Raw genomic sequence first — 21,577 nt, forward strand, 5'->3', positions numbered from 1 at the left:
GGTCTATATGATGGCCTTGATTTAATTTGGATGATCAAAATTAATTAGATTGAAGTACGTTATATGCAAGTTGACGACCACTACTTTGAAAGTACATAGACTTTCATGAAGCACTCGATACGGATATTATCTAAGAGATAAATGAATGGAACTATAAAAGAGTTTCTGAATTCTAAATTCAAGTATAACCCAAGAATGCGGGGGGTTAAACTTAATGCTTGTGAACTTGAAATGGAAAGTTCAAAACTTGTGGATGCAACATTACTAGATTGCATATGTATTCCTAATTGAGGAATTGTGGAGGTAACTCAGTTTAACAGTTACGTTTACTTCTATCTTATAATCATAGAACGATATCTATGAAGGTAGAAAGATAGAAAACCCTTATACTAATTATAAGGATGATATATACTAAGTCTAAAGTGGATTATATGGGTTGTAAAGCTGATTATGGCGTTTGTTTAGACGTGCAAAAATAATTGGAATATATGGAGAATATTCATGAAGTTTAAATGCATGGCAATGTTTCAATGATGATATTGAATACCCATGATTCTAAAATCCACTAGTAAAAGTGATTGATTAGTGTAGTGTTTGATTGAAATTCTTTAACCATGTTTGAAAATTGATAAAGCTAATAAGGCATAGAGCTTCGTGAGAAGATTTCTTGGTGGCGACAATTTGCATCTATCAAATAAATCGATCGTTGGCTAGCTATATTTAATAAGATATTAAGTCACATGTAATGGTAGATCTAGACGTATAAGTCATTGACTTAATACTATTAAGCAGTTGATCTCAATAGTGTAAACTTGTAGTACCTTTAAAAGAGATTTACTAAGAGAAATCAAGATTTACTAAGAGAAATCAAGAAGAATGCATATCGAAGGGAATGGGATTGAAGCCTACTACGTTAGAGTCCTTGTAATGGTAACCCTACCTTGTTAACTGGAGATCCCAAGATCTTGGTTCAAAAGGACAACAAGTTATGAGGATTCCACGAAACATTTAGGAAAATAATTTCCTAACTCATTCGTATGATATTAAGGTGCTTTCTGCAAAGTTGCAAGAGATTAAGATAATCTTTTAATGATTTCTATATCTTGATTAAGTCAAGTGGAGTAGGGCAGAATACTCTTAATAGGAGGTCACCTATGTGAGTGTGAAGTGTGGCCGCTTCAATGAGAATTATTCAAGGCTTAAATACTCTAAACACTCACAGAACCAAGAAGGGTTCAGGGCCAAAATGAACCAAGTCATGAAAACCATGAACGGTTTAAGGAGGACATTGTGTGAATATCGTTGTCTTGACTTACACTAAAGGCTGAATGGTTCAAGGCATCACGTTTACCAATTAGCCGAGTAAGTCTGGTGGTATTTCACTAAGGGAGGTTCAAGACCAGAAGCTACCTTCCTTGATGCAGTATTTTTTCGCACCCTCTCTACATTGCATCATATCATTGCATTTGCATATACGTACCCAATTTTCATTCATGTGGGGGATTGTAGGAATTGGTTCAAATAATTAACCAAAAATTGGAAAACGAAAAGGTGTGTAAAAGTGGAAAATAAAAAGGTGTGACCATATGTCAACTTCGACCAAATATTCAGACTTAATCCGATGGTTACCAACTTAATCTACTCGTCGAGTAGATCGTCGTGGTATATTTGGAATCTCGAAATCAATTCCGGATGAATAAGAAATTGCGGACCAAATTTGGAAGAAATGAAGTGCTGCAACTTTTCGAAAGGATGAAAGTTTTGGCCAAGTGTTGCAACTTTTTGAAAGGATGCTTGTTTTGGCCCACACTACTTCATTTAAACCCTTTCTACATCTATAAATAGAATCCTATGGACATGATTTTGGGTACACCAATTGCATTGAGTATTCATTCTCCTCTTGCAATTCTCTCATTTCTAATTCCATAGCATTTTCATGCATTTCCTTGGTAGAGAGGGAATTCCGTTCAAGTTCGTTGGTCGAAACCATTTGGAGTGCTCCGCTTGACATGGTCATTGTATCTTAGGAGGTGATTGTCGAAAAATCGTTAGCACCAATGCGGGGCAAGTTCATCTTAAGGACCAAGTGTCAAACACTTGCCTCGACCAAAAATTCATCATTTGCATCTTTCTTCCTTCATTTTCTGATTTCTCTTAATTATGATTTGATTTTAGAAACTGATTAACATTATTTACATGTTTGTTCTGCGATATTTGATTCAAAGAATTAACTTACTTTCTTTCAAGAATCGAAAAAGATGAATCCATATTCATGTATTCTGATTCGGCAACTATGTTTGCTTCTCAAGTTCTATTTTGGTAAGTCGAAATTACGTTTCGATTTTACGCAAATAAACGGTATGCTTTTATGAATATAATATGCACATAATCGGTGTATTCCCCAGCATCCCTTGCCTCCAAATAAATTAAATTGGAAATGCAACATTGATTCAGAAATTCTTGGCAGATTAAGTGGTTGGTAAAGCTGTCCCAAATACATGAGGTGCCTGAAGTCTCGAGGTTCTCTGAAGAAGCAGAATCTTTTTTGCAAGAATTGATCGATGGATTTAGCTTGGATGATGCCTTGGAAGTTAAGAATATTGAGAAAGTGACTAACCATGATGTGAAAGCAGTGGAATATTTCTTGAAACAAAGATGCCATTCACATCTAGAGATAGCCAAGGTACAACTACGCTATATTGAAATTTTTCTTGTCATCCTGTTTAGAACAGTGGCCTCAACATGGTGATAATTTTTATTTATTTATTTATTTATTTTTATATCAGAGAGATAGACCTTTCTGTTATTGAGCATTTCTTCTCCTGTGTGCAATCCAAGGTGCTTGAATTTTTCCATTTTGCCTGTACATCCGAAGACATCAACAATCTGGCCCATGCATTGATGCTCAAAGAAGTCTCAGATAAAGTCATGGACAAGCTGATCGCAGCAATATCTAGCATGGCCACTGCAAATGCTCGCATTCCGATGCTTTCTCGAACTCATGGACATGTAAATCGTGTCCATGGACATAGTCTAAGGTATACTTAAAAGGCTCACTGTCTCTCAATACACATAGTTTACACAAATAAACTATGAAAAAATGAGGCCAAGTTGAGATTGAATTTTTGACAATAGCTTTGTTTGCAAATTTGCATTTACATTGAAGTAGTCACTACTCGGTGTCTCGGTGCATAATTGGCACAGATACTCTACTTTGGGGGAAATCTGCCTATATCTGTTGGGATAGCATGAAACATGATATTTTGTTTTAAACTTATAATAATCCTGGATGAATTATTTATCATATTGTTATTCTGTAGCCAGCTTCACCTACTACGTTGGGGAAGGAAATGGCAATATTTGCATACAGGTTAAGTCGAGAGAGGAGAAATATATCTCAAATTGATATTTTAGGGAAGTTTGCTGGCGCAGTTGGAAACTACAATCCACATCTAGCTGCTTATCCTGACATTAACTGGCTGCAAGTTGCAGAGGAGTTTGTGACATCTCTCGGAATAAGTTTCAATCCCTATGTGCCTCAGGTATATTTGGTAAAAAAACTCTGCTTACATATTTGTCTTGGTTCGTTGATGTCAGTTTCCTGATCCTGTGAAATTTAGGACTGCTCAAGTCGCCCTTATTGCAGTCTTCAATGATTTCTTCTTTTTATGATTCCATTTTATGCTTCATTTATTGGAGAATTAGGGATCCCTTCAGATTGTATAGCAACTGTATTGAACTTCATGTCCCGGAAAACCTTTTGTTACCTTACTATACCCCTGAAATGGAGATCATATGTTGGCTCACTAACCTATGAGTTAGTTCAAGTTCACCCAAATATTAAGGAAGAAAGAAAAAAATGCTTTTTATGTAATTTAAACTCATGATTTTAATTTTAAGTGTCTTTATACAGATTGAAACTCATGATTAATTGCAGCGAGACTTGACTGATTCAACTGTTCTGAGAAACATGGGTGTAGGACTGGGACATTCCCTTCTTGCTTATAAAAGTGCATTACAGGGAATTGCAAAGCTTCAGGTGCGAAATGTTATTGCATTTTATTATTTGCAAAGCTTCTGCAAGTCTACAGGTTTCCAAATCAACTCTTTTGAAGTACATGAATTTTGCAAGGTTGGGTCGGATAAGTAGCTGGAAGATAATGCTCACAAAAAAGCAATCAAATGTTGGATCTGTAGCAATTTTTCCTGTATTTATTTGCCAAATTTGTTGTATAGTTCTTTTTTTATTTTTATGACCATGGGAGTCCGGACCAGCTTACATGCACCTCGACTAATCTCACGGGATCCTAAAATTTACAGCCGAATATTCACCTCAGTGACCCTAAAGGAACTCGAATTGGTGACCATTAGAGAGCAAACTCAAGGCCTGAGCACTGAGCTACCCTTTAGGGTTGTCGTATAATACCTTTTGAAACAATTTTCTACATCTTCTATTTGTTTGTTTCTGGTATTCTGTCTGATTGGTGATCTTGCTTGGCTGTATACCATATTTGATGTTCTTAAGATCTTCTCATGTTTTTCCATTTTTCCCTTGGTTTCCTCAAAAAAATTAAATTGAGCAAGATACAAATTTCTGCTAGATCCTGGATATACAATGGTAGCCTCATAAATTGTCTTCCTTTTTTGTTTAATTATAGGTTAATGAAGCTTCAATGCTTGAAGACCTGGACAATACGTGGGAGGTTCTTGCTGAGCCAATACAAACTGTTTGTACCTTCTATAATGTTATAAATTCTTTTCTCAGTAATTATGGAAATTTATCATTGATATGGAGCCATCTTTCCGTTCCACTTGTGTTCCCTTTTAAACTGGGCATGCTTTAGTGCCACATGGAAAGTCCTTGCATGCCAATTATTTTAATTTGCTTCCTCCTAATACTAAAACCCTGTACTTCTGTTAACTGCTTTTCCAATAAAGGTTATAGTCTTTTTTAAAATTGGCACCCATAAGTAATAAATTCTTCATATTCTTGCCTTTCATGTTGCTAAGATGAACCAGCCAGCATAGGTTCAATGAGAAGTGTTTAATTTTAGAAATCTGCTCAACTCGTGTTATCATCTTTGTTTCTTTATTATTATTATTATTTTGTAGGTGATGCGGAGATATGGTGCTCCAGAGCCTTATGAGAAATTGAAGGAGCTAACAAGAGGAAGAGCTGTAACCAAAGAAAGCATAAGAGAATTCATTGAAGGGTTGGATATACCATTTGAGGCGAAGAAATGTCTTAAATTTAACACCCCGTACTTATGTTGGGGCAGCCGTGGAGCTGGCCAAGAACGTTGCTGCAGCCGTGAGTTTAGTCAATGGCGCTAAGATATTGTGAGAAGTTTACTGATGATATGCCAGGACTCTGTTTCTAAACCTCTATGGCATGTGTGTTATGTATTACGGAAAAAACTGGACCTTACAATGGAAGAGTTTTAACTGTTTCTTCCTCCCATGTCAAAATGGTTCGGCATTGAACAAATTGCACATGCAAACTGCTGCTACATTTTTCAGTACGGGGAAAGAACATGATAAAACTGTGACATTGTCATTATAATTCCGTGGATTGAAGATTCTCTCTTTCGTATGATGAACGTAAACATATTCGAGAAGAAATCGTGTCAAATAGAAAGATATTCCGTTTCATGTAGAAAGGAAATTATATGATTAACCTAAAGGTCTGTTCTATAGGGATTTTGAGAATTGATTTTTTGACTGTTAGGAAAAAATGGGGGCTATCTGTGAGAGAAAAAGTAAAAAATGACGATTGAAATAATGAAATAACGACCAAAAAATCAATTTTTTGATGTGAAAAATCACTCACAAGCAGAACTAGCATTTCCTATTTATTTGTTACGTCAATAAGAAAGAAGAATATATGATCAACCTAAACCTATCTCTTACAATTTATTCTTCATCTCAAATAGACAGAAATTTTGATCAAGAAATTATGATCCCCAAACAAGGCTAATTTATTAGTCGGTGGTGCAATGCCAATCCTAACTATAGGTCGGTGCGCGATCCCCTAAGACCTCACATTAGTGAGAGCCCTAAAAATTTTTTATGATATATTATAATTAAAAATAAAAATATTTTTTAAAACAGAAAATGTTTTACATTCTTACACTGACATGACAATTGCATAAGATTATTTTTTTTTTTTTTTTTTTTTTTTTTTGAATAAAAATTTTTTTTTTTTTTTTTTTTTTTTTTGTATTTGAAATTGGTTCAAGACCCCAAAATCTCAAAGGTTTGCATTTAGATTTTCGAGCTGTGACTTTTGAATTAAGACTTCCCTATTCTCATTAAGAGCATGTTTGTTTCTCATTTTCATAGTAAAAATACATTTTGTAATAGTGATTGTTGAAAAATGTGTGGTTAAAAAATAAGAAAAAGTTTTAATTTTGCGTGTAATATTATTTTATTTAAGAGTGTATGGTTGAAAATAAGAGAGAGAAAAATGTATTTTGGGAAAAATGGGTACCAAACAAGGGCTAAATCTGAATCAATAAGGAATTTGTCAGATAGACAAATCTTTGAAAAACTAACCCCAGCCTCCCTGAGCAAGACAACAGACACAGAGCATAAAATGTATGGTTGAAAACAATTTCAAAAAAAAATCTCTTCCAAACAAATCCTTAATTCCATTCCATAAAATAAAAAAATACCAAGAACAAATAACTGTCGCAAAATAAAAAATACTAGGAACGCATTCTCCAATCAAATTTGAACTGATACTACAGACCATGAATTTATATAGCAACCGTAAAATACAGAAAACAAGAAGCCAAAAACTCCCAAGGCAAAATAATCTCTCGAAAGCAAAACAACAGAGAATTTGACTTTTTGATGAAATTGGAGAGAAGAAATTTTGTACTTATGCCATGAATAAGAGCCTTAGCTTTCCACTGTTTTGTGTTGCACATCTAGTTTTAAAACATGCATAATATTCAACACCTAAAGAAACAACTTTTATGCCATAAAAAGATATGTCGCTTCGAGCTATGTATTTCCTTCCTTTATTAAAATATATCTGGATGAAAATGTCCAGGTATGGAGTTGCTCTGCTGGGCCAGGCGCAAATGCATCGTCAATGCATAGTTGTTCACCTGCAAGAAAATAAAATCAGGAATTTGGATAATGGTTGACAAATCTTTAATGAAAAAGAAGTCACTTTTTTCCCAAACACGTCTGGCTTTTCATTCAAAGTTGCCATTTCTACAGAAATTTTTGTACAAAATGTTACATTTTCAATAGCAATTACTTACTTTTAAGTGGGTTACTTCATTATTTCTTTTTTCTTTTTTCTTTTTCCTTTTTTTTTTTTTTTTTGGGTGGTGTGGTGTGGGGTGGGGGTGTCGCAATTCACAACATCCACTTATCCCTAAATAAGGTTTCATGAAGTTACTGTATTTACCTCAAGAGTTCTCAACTGCTCCTGATATTGAGCCACCAAACGCTTCAATTGCTGCACCTCTTGGTTACTCTCATCATACTCCTTCTGACGTTCACGCTGAATGGAAACAGCGCGTTTGAGAATGACATTGTCCCGAAGAAGTGCCTCAATTTGTTCCTTCAGCATCATGTTTTCCTGCTTTGGATGAAAAAACTTAAAATACGTGCCCTTAATAGCACCAGGAAGAACACAGTGGAATCGGCCTTAAATTAAGAAGCAATTCTTGTAATAAATAGCAAGCAGCATTGGCTTGTTTTCCTACCAATTATATTCGAAACAAATATGGCCCCGTTTGTTTCCCATTAATATAAGAATGAAAATGAAAAATATAGTTGTTACGGACCGCACACAAAATATAGAAATTCAAATATGGTGGCTTGATGTGATGGATAACGGTCATATTTTTCATTTTAATGATCAAATAATGAGAAACAAACAGGGGCATAAATCCAAACGCATCTTTCCAAGCAATAACAACTAATATACTTGTAGGATCAAGACAGCCCAAGGTGGAAACTAAGAAACTTAATTGACCATATGCTTCTAGTGCATATGTTTGGTGCACAATATTGGATAGGACTCAACAATATAATAAACAAAATTTTAGCTTCTTTTTCTTCCTTGATAATGTTCAGGAATATTGTCACAGTACAATCATATGCTCCCTATCAAACAAACCACTAATGGTTATGTTTAACACCACCAGAAAACCCTGTTCCCCTTAAACAGGTTGGCTAATGAAACCACTTCCCATCAACAGTTACACAACCACCTTGCAGCTTCAATGATCTAAAAGCAAAACAGGTGTGTAAATTTGGAAATACCAACCTTTTGAAAATTTTGAGATGCTTCAGCACCAGCTCTAGCACTGATGGATTTTTCCAAACTTTCCAACACTCTTGTTGCACGGAATCTAGCATCATCTAAGCTAGTTGCACTCATCATCTCTTTCACAACCAACTCAACCCATTCTGCACCATCCACCGGCAGGTTGTTCTGGACTTGAGAGTCCTCCAAAAGAACTGCATCACCCAGAGTTGGTGTCGCACCTGTCAATTTTAGATGTATTGTGTGATTCACATGTTTTTAATAGGCATTGAAGAGCCTTTAAAATGAAAATTCAAGATGTCAACAAAGACAAGTCAATAATAATGCTTAAAATCAAGGGAAATGGCCCACTTTTTAATTATTAGCAAGTATTAAACTGCTTCAAAATGATATTTTGCGAGTAACAAAAGTGGGAAGACCAACTAAAGCATAGAAATCACAGATCCAATCACAGTCCCAACAGGTGATATAGTTAATAGGAAAATCACATTTATAGACAACATGAAAAAATCTATGCTTATCATAGATCATGTATATCGGTCTAAGACCCTTCTCACTATTAAGCATTTTCTTTCTTAAATTTTCTACTACACCTCAAGATAACGTATATTAATGGATATTCTAAATATATTTTTTTATTTATTTTGAATAGGCACTTGAGTACCTTTTTTGGACGGTATCAAACTTTCGCTGTTACCTCGCCGTATCTTAATAGGTGGCACTTTAACATACGATAACCTTAATAGCCTGTTCTAGGTTTCCAATTTCATCTAGAGTCATCTTTTTCATTTTCTTTTTTTTTTTTTTTTTAACTGTTGAGATCTATATTTTTAATCTGGTATTAGTTGGGCAGGAATAAGCTGAGCATCTAAAGACTTCATAAAAGGTAAACCACTACACGCTAAACATCAGACTACATTTTCGGATGATTAAATCTATATTATTACATGTTGATTGCTACCACGTACAGATAAATGTAATAAATGCACGTAAAACGTTTATTAAATAAGTATAATTCATAAACTTTACAAGAAAGAAGAGTAACATGAAACAATTTATAGATAACATACAATAAAAAACCATGTGGGAAGGGTGAACCTCAACCCTTTCCAGATACTTCCTCGTATTTGTCCTATGCAATATATATGCTTACCTTCCTCCATACCTGCATTTACTTCAGCAGAAAAACTCGTGTTGCTAACCATGCTTTCTGCATATCCAAGACGAAGTCCCTGTAGGCTCTTGATAGCAGCGTCTAAATTATTGCCAGATTCTTCCAAAACTTTCTCAAGAAGCTGCAAAACATTTTTAGAAATAATCAGCAGTTATTGATTGTCTAAACAATTATGGTTATCAGAATTTGCTAAGGTAAGAAACATTAATAGGGCTAAGGTAAGAAACATTAACAGGAGGAATTATAAGGTATTTGTTTTGAATAAAATAACAGAAATAACTAAGTAAATGTTAAAGAGGTCCTCTGAACATATAAGTTAAGAAAATCAGAAGGATAAAACCCTGCAAGTCAATCTGCTTTTCAGTAACGCATATTTCGCCAAGGAACAGCATTTTTTATTTTTTTTTTGGCAGTCATACAATAGAGAAAGAAATTCAAGAAAAGGTTGTTGGCGATTTTAGTCCTTCCAGAAACAAAATTCATTTTTTTTTTTTTTTGGTCAATCTAAGCATTGAATACGCAATTAAGAAATATTTTGTGTCGCCCCAAACCACCATAAAACCTGAAGAAAATGCGAAAAAAATTAATACAGAGGTGAACTAACCTGACTATCCATATCAGGAAACAAAACCTTGAGCTGATTGATGAGACTCCTCGGCGGCGAGTAGGAGAACCGAACTGGGGAGGTGGCAGAAGAGCAGCGAAGTTTCTTGGAAACCGGCGGGGACCCCGACACTGGCGATGACGTTGTTTGTATCTCTTCGAAGAAAGATCTCTTCCCACACACTATCGCAGACATCATTAAAATTATTTAAATCTGATACAAATCAATTAATTATCGAATCCCCCTTTCCAATTCTCTTCTTTTCTTTCTTTTCTTGAATTCAGAAACTGAACTGAATCAGATGAAAAAAATTAGGAATTAGGGTTAAGGTTCTGGGCGGTGCCTTTTAAATTCCAAGCTTTTCGTAGGGAACACTTTTTGGTCCGTTGCTTTGCTTTGGATGGGGTAGTTATTGGGTTTTAATGGATACTTTATCCTGGTTGTGGGACGCTAAAAGAGGGCGGTGGGGGTGTTCTACACGCGATGAAGAAACCCATGGATTAGGAGTTCCCCGAGTCTTGGGTTTGAACTGCACTTAAAAAAAAAATTAATAATTAGTACTGAAAAAATTGCTATTGAAGCCAACGTGGTCGCAAATGATTGAATTGCTTTTAGCTTTTTCATTTTATCTTCCAATCAATTCCCGTCATATCTTATTTGTAAAAATTTTTTATACTTATAGCATGATTCAATAAATACTATCTAGCACCAATTTTGATGCTTTCTGCATATCCAAGACGAAGTCCCTGTAGGCTCTTGATAGCAGCGTCTAAATTATTGCCAGATTCTTCCAAAACTTTCTCAAGAAGCTGCAAAACATTTTTAGAAATAATCAGCAGTTATTGATTGTCTAAACAATTATGGTTATCAGAATTTGCTAAGGTAAGAAACATTAATAGGGCTAAGGTAAGAAACATTAACAGGAGGAATTATAAGGTATTTGTTTTGAATAAAATAACAGAAATAACTAAGTAAATGTTAAAGAGGTCCTCTGAACATATAAGTTAAGAAAATCAGAAGGATAAAACCCTGCAAGTCAATCTGCTTTTCAGTAACGCATATTTCGCCAAGGAACAGCATTTTTTATTTTTTTTTTGGCAGTCATACAATAGAGAAAGAAATTCAAGAAAAGGTTGTTGGCGATTTTAGTTCTTCCAGATACAAAATTTAATTTTTTTTATTTTTATTTTTGGTCAATCAAAGCATTGAATACGCAATTAAGAAATATTTTGTGTCGCCCCAAACCACCATAAAACCTGAAGAAAATGCGAAAAAAATTAATACAGAGGTGAACTAACCTGACTATCCATATCAGGAAACAAAACCTTGAGCTGATTGATGAGACTCCTCGGCGGCGAGTAGGAGAACCGAACTGGGGAGGTGGCAGAAGAGCAGCGAAGTTTCTTGGAAACCGGCGGGGACCCCGACACTGGCGATGACGTTGTTTGTATCTCTTCGAAGAAAGATCTCTTCCCACACACTATCGCAGACATCATTAAAATTATTTAAATCTGATACAAATCAATTAATTATCGAATCCCCCTTTCCAATTCTCTTCTTTTCTTTCTTTTCTTGAATTCAGAAACTGAACTGAATCAGATGAAAAAAATTAGGAATTAGGGTTAAGGTTCTGGGCGGTGCCTTTTAAATTCCAAGCTTTTCGTAGGGAACACTTTTTGGTCCGTTGCTTTGCTTTGGATGGGGTAGTTATTGGGTTTTAATGGATACTTTATCCTGGTTGTGGGACGCTAAAAGAGGGCGGTGGGGGTGTTCTACACGCGATGAAGAAACCCATGGATTAGGAGTTCCCCGAGTCTTGGGTTTGAACTGCACTTAAAAAAAAAATTAATAATTAGTACTGAAAAAATTGCTATTGAAGCCAACGTGGTCGCAAATGATTGAATTGCTTTTAGCTTTTTCATTTTATCTTCCAATCAATTCCCGTCATATCTTATTTGTAAAAATTTTTTATACTTATAGCATGATTCAATAAATACTATCTAGCACCAATTTTGCCAGAGTCCAAGTTTAGATGATCACATTTGATTTCTTCGATTAATGAATTATATGTCATTTCAAAATTATTTTGACTGATGTTCGAGATCAATGATATTGAATAACATTACTCATTACACCTACACGACTGTACATGAAATTGAAATTGGAGGATGTGAATTGAGAGAATCTGAACCCATAAACACAACAACGTTGCGGTGTATAGTTTATCTAGAGTATTTGACACAGAATATTCTTATTGTTTTTCTTCAATTTTGATATTTATACCCTCAAATCAACTTATTCTTGTACAAAATGTCGTTTCCATCACCTCGTACCAACCTATTGCTGTTCCAAAATAGGTTAATCTGATGGCTGAAGTGATATGGACAATTATTAAGACACCGTAGAAACGTTTTGTGCCAATTACCTGTTAATTTACAATTTATTCAAAATTCATCAAATTACTTTCTTACTAAATTAATATTGAACTTACATATATACGATTTCAAAGACACAACAGTTCTTCCCAATTTGTGTACAACATCAATATTGATTATATGGAATAACAAGAAGATTTTAACTTATTTTACTTAACTGTATCAAGGTTGTTTAATGGATTCATCCATACTTTCAGATGTGCCATTAAATTACAAAAGAATGACGAAAACAAAGTTTTAAACTGATACTTGAAGAAGAAGATATTATTAATTTCTTCAAAATCCCTTTTCTCATTTCAAAAGTGTTGCAAAATCAAACAATTGAAATTGACCTTTTATGTTTATTTGAAAATTTTCTTAAGTTCATGATTATTGCTACAACGAGAACAAGGGACGAACACTTATCCTGCTCGTTATACTTGCTCATGGATGTTACAATCTTTTTACGTAATCTATTTCACTCTGGTCAACGACTTCTCGTCTTGTTCTTGATCAGTCACTGAACTTTCACATACCATAAATGACTAAAGCATAAATCAGATGTTCAGAGCTCGAAAATGATTAAAAACACAGGAATCTTAAGATGTATTGTACATCAAATTTTCTACAAACTAATCCAATGGAATGAGAAGATACAGAAAGGAAACCTAAGGGCTAACAACTTATTTTCACTAGGCCAGTTTCTACACAGCCGAAGCCAAGGTGTAGACCATGTAACTTCTGTTCAGTTGCCAGGAAATTCTTCAGATGCATGACTGATGAGCTTTACTCTTCGAGATTTAAACCACAACTTGTATCGCTCTGGATGTTTGATGGTAAGAGCAATTTCACCATCCAATTAACCAGAATCCACGAAACAACGGTACTGCAGCTAGAAGCAGAATCGAGAAAGAAATATAAGTGCCAAAGGAAGTTATACAGGAAGATGTTACACATTTTGGATACTCGGAATTTGCACCATCAACAGCAAATTTGTCCTTGACTTTTCGCTATTGTTGTACAATCAGTCTCCAGCAGTGGAAACCACTCAAATCTTCTATAAAATCATCATGTTCATCACAAATCCAACCAACTTTATGCAGCTAGGTTTTGTTTCCCAGATTAGGTTAGCAGACAGAAATTCGAAATTTAACAAATTTCTATGAGGGTGCATCAAAAATTTGGAATTTGTGCCGTGGGTACTAATTGTACAACTATAATGAAAGGGGAAGACTTGCCCCTTTTTAAAGGTCGTAAACTAACTTGCTACTTGGCCAGTAGATTGCAAACCAATGGTGCAAATTTCCCTTTTGAATAGTGCGTGTCCCGAAGTACACATGAAATACAATCCAACCAAATAAGATCAGCATTTAGCATTTATTCCTACATTCTCTAGGACCACGGCTTTTATCTATATTTTATCCACAAATTTCATAGGATCCACAACTTGAGTCTACAACAACCTTTACCAAAAATACACTTTGCCTGTTAATGAAGAGTGCATATTTTTTGAATCAATGCTCCGTATAGTACACAATGTTTCATCGCTCCATACAAGTACGGAGCTTTATCCCTCCCGGCCGACTTGGATTCTATTACTAGAAGAATCAAGACACACGTATACAAAGTCATTTTTACTTTATATCCGGATGTCTTGATTCTTTTTGAATCCTTGGCCGTGGATCATTGATCTTTTATGTATCTTGCCTTCTTTGTGTCTCCCGGGTATGCCCGGAGTAGTTGTTTTCGTTTTAGATTTTGATTTGCCCGGGAATGCCCGGTGTACTTGTATTTATCATTGACTTTGATTCGTCCGGGTATGCCCGGTGTACTTGTATTTGATTATGGACATTGTCTCGCCCTGGTATGCCCGGTGTATTTGTACATGGTACATTTTTGATCTATATATTTACATTTACCGATAAAAAAAAAAAAAGGAGCTTTATCAATATTGACCTTCAGAAAAATAGCACATACTACATCCTGTTTGTTTCCAATTATTTGAAGAGAATAATCCATTTTTTGACCCTTTTTTTGCCAGCACTTGGGACCCACTATGACAGAAGAAGTCGACAATTCATGGCTGAAAGGCAGATGCAACAGTCCAAAAATGAATTGAAATTGGGCAAAATTTGGAAACAAACAGGGCAGAGATTTTGTTACAATGTGTACAATTGAGACTATTTTATGCTTGAGACTGGTTTCGACTTAAATTATGCACAGAGAATTTACGTGTTGACACATGCAGCGTTGTAGTTTTTGGAAGAAAAAATTAGAACCTCTTGGTCCAATATACAACGAGATGGCTAAAATAAAAGGATGGGGGCTGAATGTAATGATCAAAGGTTAATTTTCTGGAATCATAAAAAAATCATCAATCATATACTCTAATACTCGAAGGAAATAAAGAGACGTAGAATTTACCACATGACATTATTTTATTGCCGAGGTTCCACCAACATATATAGTGGTTTCCCACCCAACCTGCACCTTCCCTATGGAAGATAAAACAAGTGAACTAATGGCTATATACATTAATTCAAGCCAAAAAGTACAATAACTGCACTTGCAATAAGGAATATCTGGTGAATGTCCGGCAAAATGAGAGATTAGAACATAAAACCTTGTATCTAAAAATACACTTCGGGAAATAGAATAAACACAAAAAATGAGGATCACAAAAAGTAAGCCAGATTAGAAAATTTTAGATTCTGCATTCAACCAATTTGCATTATTTTAGAACGGAAGTAGTTTCCTGCATCCAAATTTTTGTATTGATAAGAGGAGAAACTTATGAGTTTGAATTTAAAAAAAAAAAAAAGACCAATTTCAGGTAAAACTTTAGTTTTCTGGTCAGATCCATGCAGTGAACTTGTTTTAATTACCATGCATTAAACTAGAGGAAAACTGCGACGTTTGAAGTCAGATCTGCGGTTTTGGTTTAGAAGGCAGGTTTCCATGTACCATTTGGTACATTAACAGCCTTGTTACGAAAGGATTTGCGACACAAAAGATCATTAGAGATAGAAGTTGAAGAACTGAAGAAAATTAGAACATGGATATAAAACCTAGGCCTATGATAGGAAGAAAAAGGATTTCAAAACATTAAAATCTTTAGCTCAGAAGTAGCAATATGCTGGTGGAATTTGTAAGCTTGATGAGTTTTGACGCTTTCTCTTTCCTCCATTTTTTTTAGATAGAAAAATGCTATCCTAGGATTTGACCCCCAGCTTCTCTTGCTGCATAGCAATAAACAATACGGGCAAGCAGGTATAATGCTTTTAGGAAAAAAAAAATTATAAATGGTGAGAAACATAGGAAAGGAAGGATGGTTTTGAATCTATTCTAAGACTATTACTTCTAAGCAATATACAGCACTGGGAATAGTTCAGCAACAAATGGAGGATGCAGCATTTCCGATGCTATACTCAAAAGTGGAAAATTAAATTACGAATAAGTACTTCAGATCAATGACTTGTAAATTATTCCATAAAATAAAATGAGGGGCAATCAGAGAAGTAGAATTTGAATTACCTTGACCTCCGGCAATCCGATAACACATGCACATTCAACTACCTCAGCACCAACTCGTTCTGAAGAACAAAAGCACAAAAGAATGTCATCATCTGTTCGAGTTCTAAGTAGAAGGCATGTTTGGCTAAGCTTAAAAGTTATTTATATGTAACCTTGTTGCTAAATATGACTGAGGTATTCTAAGTTACTTCTATTTCACATGCAGAATGTAATGGGATAATGGAACAACTTCAGGATCTTACCTAAAAGCCTCGTGGCTGCAGACAATGTTCCTCCTGTAGCCACTAAATCATCAATTACTAATGCACGGTCTCCACGCTGAACGGCCCCGACATGCATCTCTAAACGATCTTTACCATATTCAAGCTCGTAAGCTTCAGAAATAACTTCACCTGGACATTATTGAATTCATTAATTTAAAGATTGGGCTGCCAAAAAATGGTTCCGGCAATGAAAGTATGCTCTTAATGATTAATAGAAACAACAAAAATAGATACGAAAGTTTGACTTTCTTTTACACTTGCCAAATCTGCTCTCATAAAGTTTTTTCATTAAGAATTACTACACTCTACTTTTCCACCTTTAGTATAATTCACAGGTATCAGAATCTAAACAGAACGAATCATTGCTTTCTTGTTCCATAAAATCTAAAATCCACGAGGCAATACATAAAAATAAAATGAAAGAAATAGATGCTTCGACAAATTCTTGCCAACTATTGGTCAATATCTTAGTTCAGGTGCTCCTAAAAGTTGTAGAACAGGCAAAAAACAGAAAAGGAAACAGGGTCACGAGAGCTGTTTTTCTTTTTTTGTCTGGAGGTTCCAATTGGGCAAACAGCTTCAATTGCCCACTGTTAGAGCAGTTTTTACTGCCACATTCTTCATACATATTAGACTTTAACGGATAATTCCTCCTAATTGTATCAATAACTCATCTATAATTCAAACAGCCCCCAAGAAATAGGGTTGCTGGAAATAGGTATTATGTCCAGAAGTAACCATTTTGATCTCGCACTGAAACATTTTTTTCAGAAGGATCAACCTGAATAAGCTGAGCTATGAATCAATGGTTAATTACCTGGTAGCTTTCCCGGTTTGCGTAAAGGGATAAACTTTGCACCAATTGCTAATGCAATTGTAGGAGCAAACATAAATCCTCTAGCTTCAATTCCTAGAAGATAATATGGAAGTTATCACTTTGATCGAGCATGAAATAATTGTCAATTACTCTTAAATTTGATTTATCAAAAGTGGCAATCAATTACAATTCAAGAATTCCTCACATGAGCAATGTGCAAAAACTCAAATTCTCTTTTTGCCTGCACTTTTTGAACTCCCTTTTCTTTTTGTTTTAAGATCATTTGAAAATATGATCAAAAAGCTTCAGAAAGTCAAAAAAATTTGCATAATCTTGAAACTCGTGAAATTACACCAGACCTATAAGAGGTCAGGTGTTAGAACCATACCAGCAACAACAGAGATATCCATATCCCTGTAACGATCAACGAAGATATCAATAGTGTCCTTGAAGGCTTTGGGATTCGACAACAACGTTGTTATATCCTGAAACATTATTCCTGGCAACCAAAAACATATCAACTACATTATTACACAAATTTTTCTTCAAATATTACATCAAAAAAGTCCAACATAAAAGGAAAAGCATACACACATAAATTTATAAAATGAAATAGAAGTGTACCTGGCTTCGGGAAGTGGGGAACAACAGTAATTGAATCAGAAATGCCCTTCAATCTTGGGTCTCCCTTTAGACCATTCTCCGCTGCAAACATTTTCTTCTCTTCAGAGCCGAAGTGGGGAGTGGGAATTTTTTAGAAATTGGACAAATCTACACTGAGGAAGATCCAAAAGCTGGTTTATGCTATTGTTTATACACCCAACTTTTTACTTCTTAACTCTCTGCATTTACAGAAAGGGGTGGTTGCCCGTGCTTGAATAGGGACTTCAACGCAGTGTACTGGTTATGCTGAATACTGAGACCTGGTAGACGACGAGTCTCTATGCTGAGTATTCAACTATTTATTATAGGTTTTGGATAAAGAAACTAGGGGAATATAAAGATATGTTTGGGAAATATTTTAGTACATAAAGTTAATTTTACTATTTAGTCAAAGTCAAATTAAAATTCCAATTATACATTCAAAATTAGAGCAATGCTGCAGAAACAAACTGAAAAACAAGGTTAAAAACAGGCTGCACATATGTCTATGCGTGATTGTAGAGTTTAAAAAATTAAAATTAGAGAAGAGAGGATCTGCACGTTATGATACATAAAATTAATTTTTACGTATCAAATGTAATATAAAAAGATTGCTCGGTTATAATATTTTATCATTACAAACATTTTGAATCATAGAAATTGAATTTTGAGAGTACAATTTTCTTTTTTTCTTAAATTTTTATGTTACATTTTTTCTTTAATTCGTTCGAGATTTAACAAATCTTTCAATAAATTGGTACTAAATATTACTTTTACATCACTTATAAAGTATTTTAGAATAACGTGCAATGCATGTTCAACTTTGACTAGGCATATATAAGTGTCAAGTGATATAGCGGAAGAAAATTAGGAAATTTGATCCCCTATCTATTGTTCAATAAACAATTTGATCCTTATCCTTTTAAAAAGAAGCACGTTCCTTATCCTTTTAAAAAGAAGCACGTTCATCCCTTAAATTATCACTTGACACTTTCAAGAAAATAATGCTATACACCAACATTTCTAGTAATCAACATCTAATGTGGCAGTGATATCACTACAACAAATTTAAAATATATCATGATTTTACAAGAGAATGTGATGATTATCCTACTACAACATAGAGAAGGGCATAGCTACTTCTCACAATTTTGACTCGGAGAAAAGAAAAATTCTAACGAACATTATCTTTGAGATCTGCTGGAATTGTTTAGCCCTAAAACTGGCACTGATGGTGCTTATGGATAGCATTAATCTTTATAAAAATAACATGTCTCGATTTAAATTTGATGATTGATTTTACAACTATAATGAATGGTTGATGATTAATTTTCTTTTTCTTTTTCTTTTTCAATATTAGGGACCAACTCATTGTTGAGCAATAAAAGGAGGACCGAGAGTGCATTTTTCCCAAGAAAATAAAAATGATAAATTGAAAGATAAGAAAAATGAGCGTAAAGAAGGTCATACGCAATAAATGCCGCGTCTCGAGTGTGTTTTGTGTGTGGAATGGAGGAGCAATCACTGGTGCATGGTGGTCTAGAGGCAACAGCATGCATGTAAAGGAACACAGCATAGGTATGGACCAATTACCCTGCCCCATTTAATGCCATCCCCATCAACTACTGTGCACTGTTTCATCGGGTGATAAATGCTAGTTGGTTCGCGGGTTCAAACATTGAGCAGTTTGAGCATATGTTGAAACGAGCTCGGCAAGGTCGTCTCCTCCAAACTCAGCCCATGAACAACTCGAATCGTTTTAAAACGAATCTCTGCGCTGAGTATTCAACTATTTTTTTTTTTTTTATAGGTTTTTGATAAAGAAACTAGTTTTTATGCCGAGTATTCAACTATTTATTGTAGGTTTTGGATAAAGAAACTAGTAGGATACAAAGAGTAATATTGAAACTTAATTTTACTATTTAGTAAAATTCAAATTTAAACTCCAATTATAAATTCAAAATTACATCCCAGGACTATTCACCAAAGGTTAATTTCGCTCATCAGCTTGATTGCTCAAACTCGGCCCCAAAAAAATCCGAACAGCCCGATTCGAGGCTCAGTAAAATTGAGTCCCATTTTGGAGTGTCAGGCTGAGCCTGAGCATTGAGCCAATAAAATCCCGAATAATTTTTACTCAAATTGAGCTCAAGCCTCGAGTCTTGACTCGAGAGCTGGCTCTGCTCGACTCATTAACATGCCTATTATTCACGCATAAGGATGTCAATTTGGCTCATTGGCTTGAGCCACTCGTGACTCGACTCAAAAAAACCTGAACAAGCCCCGCTCAAGGCTCAATTGAGGCCTACTTTGGGTGTCAAGCAGGCTTGTGTCATAGGGCATTTTTTGCCAATGACTAGCCGACCCTTTAAAAAAAGGAAAGAAAAAAAAAAAAAAAAAGTGAGCTGCGCATGGCTTGACTCGAAAATGCTCGAGTCGAGACTAGATTTTTTGACAGAGTAAAAGCTCGATTTGACTCAGGGAAAAAAAAAGTCTGAATCATTTTTACTCGAGCCGAGTCTTAGCATCAAGTTTTGGCTGCTTGGCTTAGTTTGTTAACATCCCTATTCAAGCATTATATGGTCTTCACAATTACTACTTTTGAGAAGTTACTAATAATCTTTTCAGAACAGAAGCTAAGTTAATCATCAATGAAAGATAATATTTAAGGTAGTTGTAACACGAAAAAAATCGATGCAATCTTGGTAGAATGAGAGGAGGGAAGATATCTAAGTTTTGCTCGTCGTTGCATTTATGTCTACAAGTTTTTTGTTACGTTATTATTCCCGACTTCAATTAATTATCATATATTATTCTCATAAATATATTTGTTATAAATATTATTTTACAGTGCTTTGTTGGGGTGGGCAAAATTCAAACTTTTGTAGTCAATTTTCCTCTTAACAGGAGAGCAAAAAAGTATTTTTATGAGAATTTTTTGGACGAAAATCATTGTCAAGGATAAAATATGTTAATTAATTAAATAACGGAGATAAGATATATATGTACACACACATACGAAAATGATATTCTAAGTACCGGTGCTTAACTTATGTTAAGTACCGGTAATATGACACACCATTTAATTGGTGAATCATTAAATATATGGGACCTACAATGAAAAAGGTTGATAATTTTCATTACAACTAAAATGTGTCGCATAAAAAATGGGATCAAATATGTAACTACCAAATTAAATAATATAATCGAGAAAATTCAATTTCCTTTTATTTCTTAATTTTTTCGATATTATTCCATTTATGATATCGTTAACATTAAATTTATTTGAAACGAGAATTCTATTAACGTGAATTAAATGATTAGGTACATAAAAAAGTAGAAACAATTGACATTCTTTCAAATTTTAAAAGATGTTTGTTGCTTGTTTAAATCGCTAATCGGCCCTAATCCCAACCAGGGAAAGATCCTGAACTTCAATTTAAAGATTTACCTTGCCTATGTTAGTTCTGAATAATATTAGTGTACACAAAGCCTTCCATCCCTTCACATGGAAGGGGTTCACATATATTTTATTGTGTGTGGACCTCCTTCATGTGAGAAGAGTGTAAGGCTGTGTGTAAACGGTTATGTACACGTAGCATTGTCTGTTAGTCCTTGATCAAAAAAAAAAAGGGATATATTTGATAAAAATGCTGCTTATAATTTAAATTGACAAGTAATAATAATCACTGTTACAAATTTTGCTTTAATGACGAGGAACAATGATTATGTTTAGTTTAATATGCCAAGATAATGTAGCAACCAAATGATTCATCCAACTTTCCTAATTCATCCGAAAAATAAATAAAATCCGGACATGATTTTGTAAGAAGTAGGTA

General features: G+C 34.6%; 3 protein-coding genes and 1 pseudogene across 7 annotated transcripts; 1 reads left to right on the forward strand and 3 right to left on the reverse strand.

The window, feature by feature from the left end:
* Nucleotides 1-5,496, forward strand: part of LOC111391798 — a 21,885-nt pseudogene extending 16,389 nt beyond the window's left edge.
* A 1,222-nt stretch (nucleotides 5,497-6,718) lies between these two features.
* LOC111391791 lies at nucleotides 6,719-10,556 on the reverse strand. 2 transcript variants are annotated; one of them, XM_023017055.1, is made up of 5 exons: nucleotides 10,069-10,556; nucleotides 9,456-9,585; nucleotides 8,291-8,511; nucleotides 7,424-7,597; nucleotides 6,719-7,115 (listed from the first exon to the last, which is right to left on the reverse strand). In XM_023017055.1, the coding sequence occupies exons 1-5, from the start codon at nucleotides 10,264-10,266 to the stop codon at nucleotides 7,029-7,031; spliced, it is 810 nt and encodes a 269-aa protein (XP_022872823.1). In that variant the 5' UTR covers nucleotides 10,267-10,556; the 3' UTR covers nucleotides 6,719-7,028. The 2 variants fall into 2 exon arrangements, with proteins under 2 accessions (XP_022872823.1, XP_022872822.1); XM_023017054.1 differs by having other exon boundaries at nucleotides 9,444-9,585; nucleotides 10,069-10,555.
* A 210-nt stretch (nucleotides 10,557-10,766) lies between these two features.
* LOC111391800 lies at nucleotides 10,767-11,859 on the reverse strand. Its single transcript, XM_023017064.1, has 2 exons — nucleotides 11,367-11,859; nucleotides 10,767-10,877 (listed from the first exon to the last, which is right to left on the reverse strand). The coding sequence occupies exons 1-2, from the start codon at nucleotides 11,562-11,564 to the stop codon at nucleotides 10,767-10,769; spliced, it is 309 nt and encodes a 102-aa protein (XP_022872832.1). The 5' UTR covers nucleotides 11,565-11,859.
* Nucleotides 11,860-12,929: 1,070 nt separating this feature from the next.
* Nucleotides 12,930-18,067, reverse strand: LOC111391793 (adenine phosphoribosyltransferase 5-like). Of its 4 annotated transcripts, none has more exons than XM_023017057.1 (7): nucleotides 17,721-18,067; nucleotides 17,485-17,595; nucleotides 17,097-17,189; nucleotides 16,259-16,408; nucleotides 16,017-16,075; nucleotides 14,907-14,977; nucleotides 12,930-13,368 (listed from the first exon to the last, which is right to left on the reverse strand). In XM_023017057.1, exons 1-6 carry the CDS (start codon nucleotides 17,809-17,811, stop codon nucleotides 14,921-14,923), a joined length of 561 nt encoding a protein of 186 aa, XP_022872825.1. In that variant the 5' UTR covers nucleotides 17,812-18,067; the 3' UTR covers nucleotides 12,930-13,368; nucleotides 14,907-14,920. The 4 variants fall into 4 exon arrangements, with proteins under 4 accessions (XP_022872825.1, XP_022872824.1, XP_022872827.1 ...); XM_023017056.1 differs by having other exon boundaries at nucleotides 12,930-13,374; nucleotides 17,721-18,066; XM_023017059.1 differs by lacking the exon at nucleotides 14,907-14,977.
* Nucleotides 18,068-21,577: the final 3,510 nt, after the last annotated feature.

The sequence above is a fragment of the Olea europaea genome, unplaced genomic scaffold (genome assembly GCF_002742605.1).
Source record: "Olea europaea var. sylvestris unplaced genomic scaffold, O_europaea_v1 scaffold830, whole genome shotgun sequence".
Taxonomy (NCBI): domain Eukaryota; kingdom Viridiplantae; phylum Streptophyta; class Magnoliopsida; order Lamiales; family Oleaceae; genus Olea; species Olea europaea.

What these genes read in the sequence shown, in the direction of transcription:
- LOC111391791 (XM_023017054.1), bottom strand. Translation starts at nt 10,266, where the DNA reads ATGATGTCTGCGATAGTGTGTGGGAAGAGATCTTTCTTCGAAGAGATA. An exon ending in AAATGCAGGTATGGAGGAAG is followed by an intron (nt 8,512 to 9,443) that starts GTAAGCATATAT and finishes TAAAATTGACAG; the next exon opens with GTGCGACACCAACTCTGGGT. An exon ending in CATCTCAAAATTTTCAAAAG is followed by an intron (nt 7,598 to 8,290) that starts GTTGGTATTTCC and finishes CATCCAAAGCAG; the next exon opens with GAAAACATGATGCTGAAGGA.
- LOC111391800 (XM_023017064.1), bottom strand. Translation starts at nt 11,564, where the DNA reads ATGATGTCTGCGATAGTGTGTGGGAAGAGATCTTTCTTCGAAGAGATA. An exon ending in TTCCTGATATGGATAGTCAG is followed by an intron (nt 10,878 to 11,366) that starts GTTAGTTCACCT and finishes AATGTTTTGCAG; the next exon opens with CTTCTTGAGAAAGTTTTGGA.
- LOC111391793 (XM_023017057.1), bottom strand. Translation starts at nt 17,811, where the DNA reads ATGTTTGCAGCGGAGAATGGTCTAAAGGGAGACCCAAGATTGAAGGGC. An exon ending in TCCCCACTTCCCGAAGCCAG is followed by an intron (nt 17,596 to 17,720) that starts GTACACTTCTAT and finishes TTTGGTTGCCAG; the next exon opens with GAATAATGTTTCAGGATATA. An exon ending in CAAACCGGGAAAGCTACCAG is followed by an intron (nt 16,409 to 17,096) that starts GTAATTAACCAT and finishes AATAATGTCCAG; the next exon opens with GTGAAGTTATTTCTGAAGCT.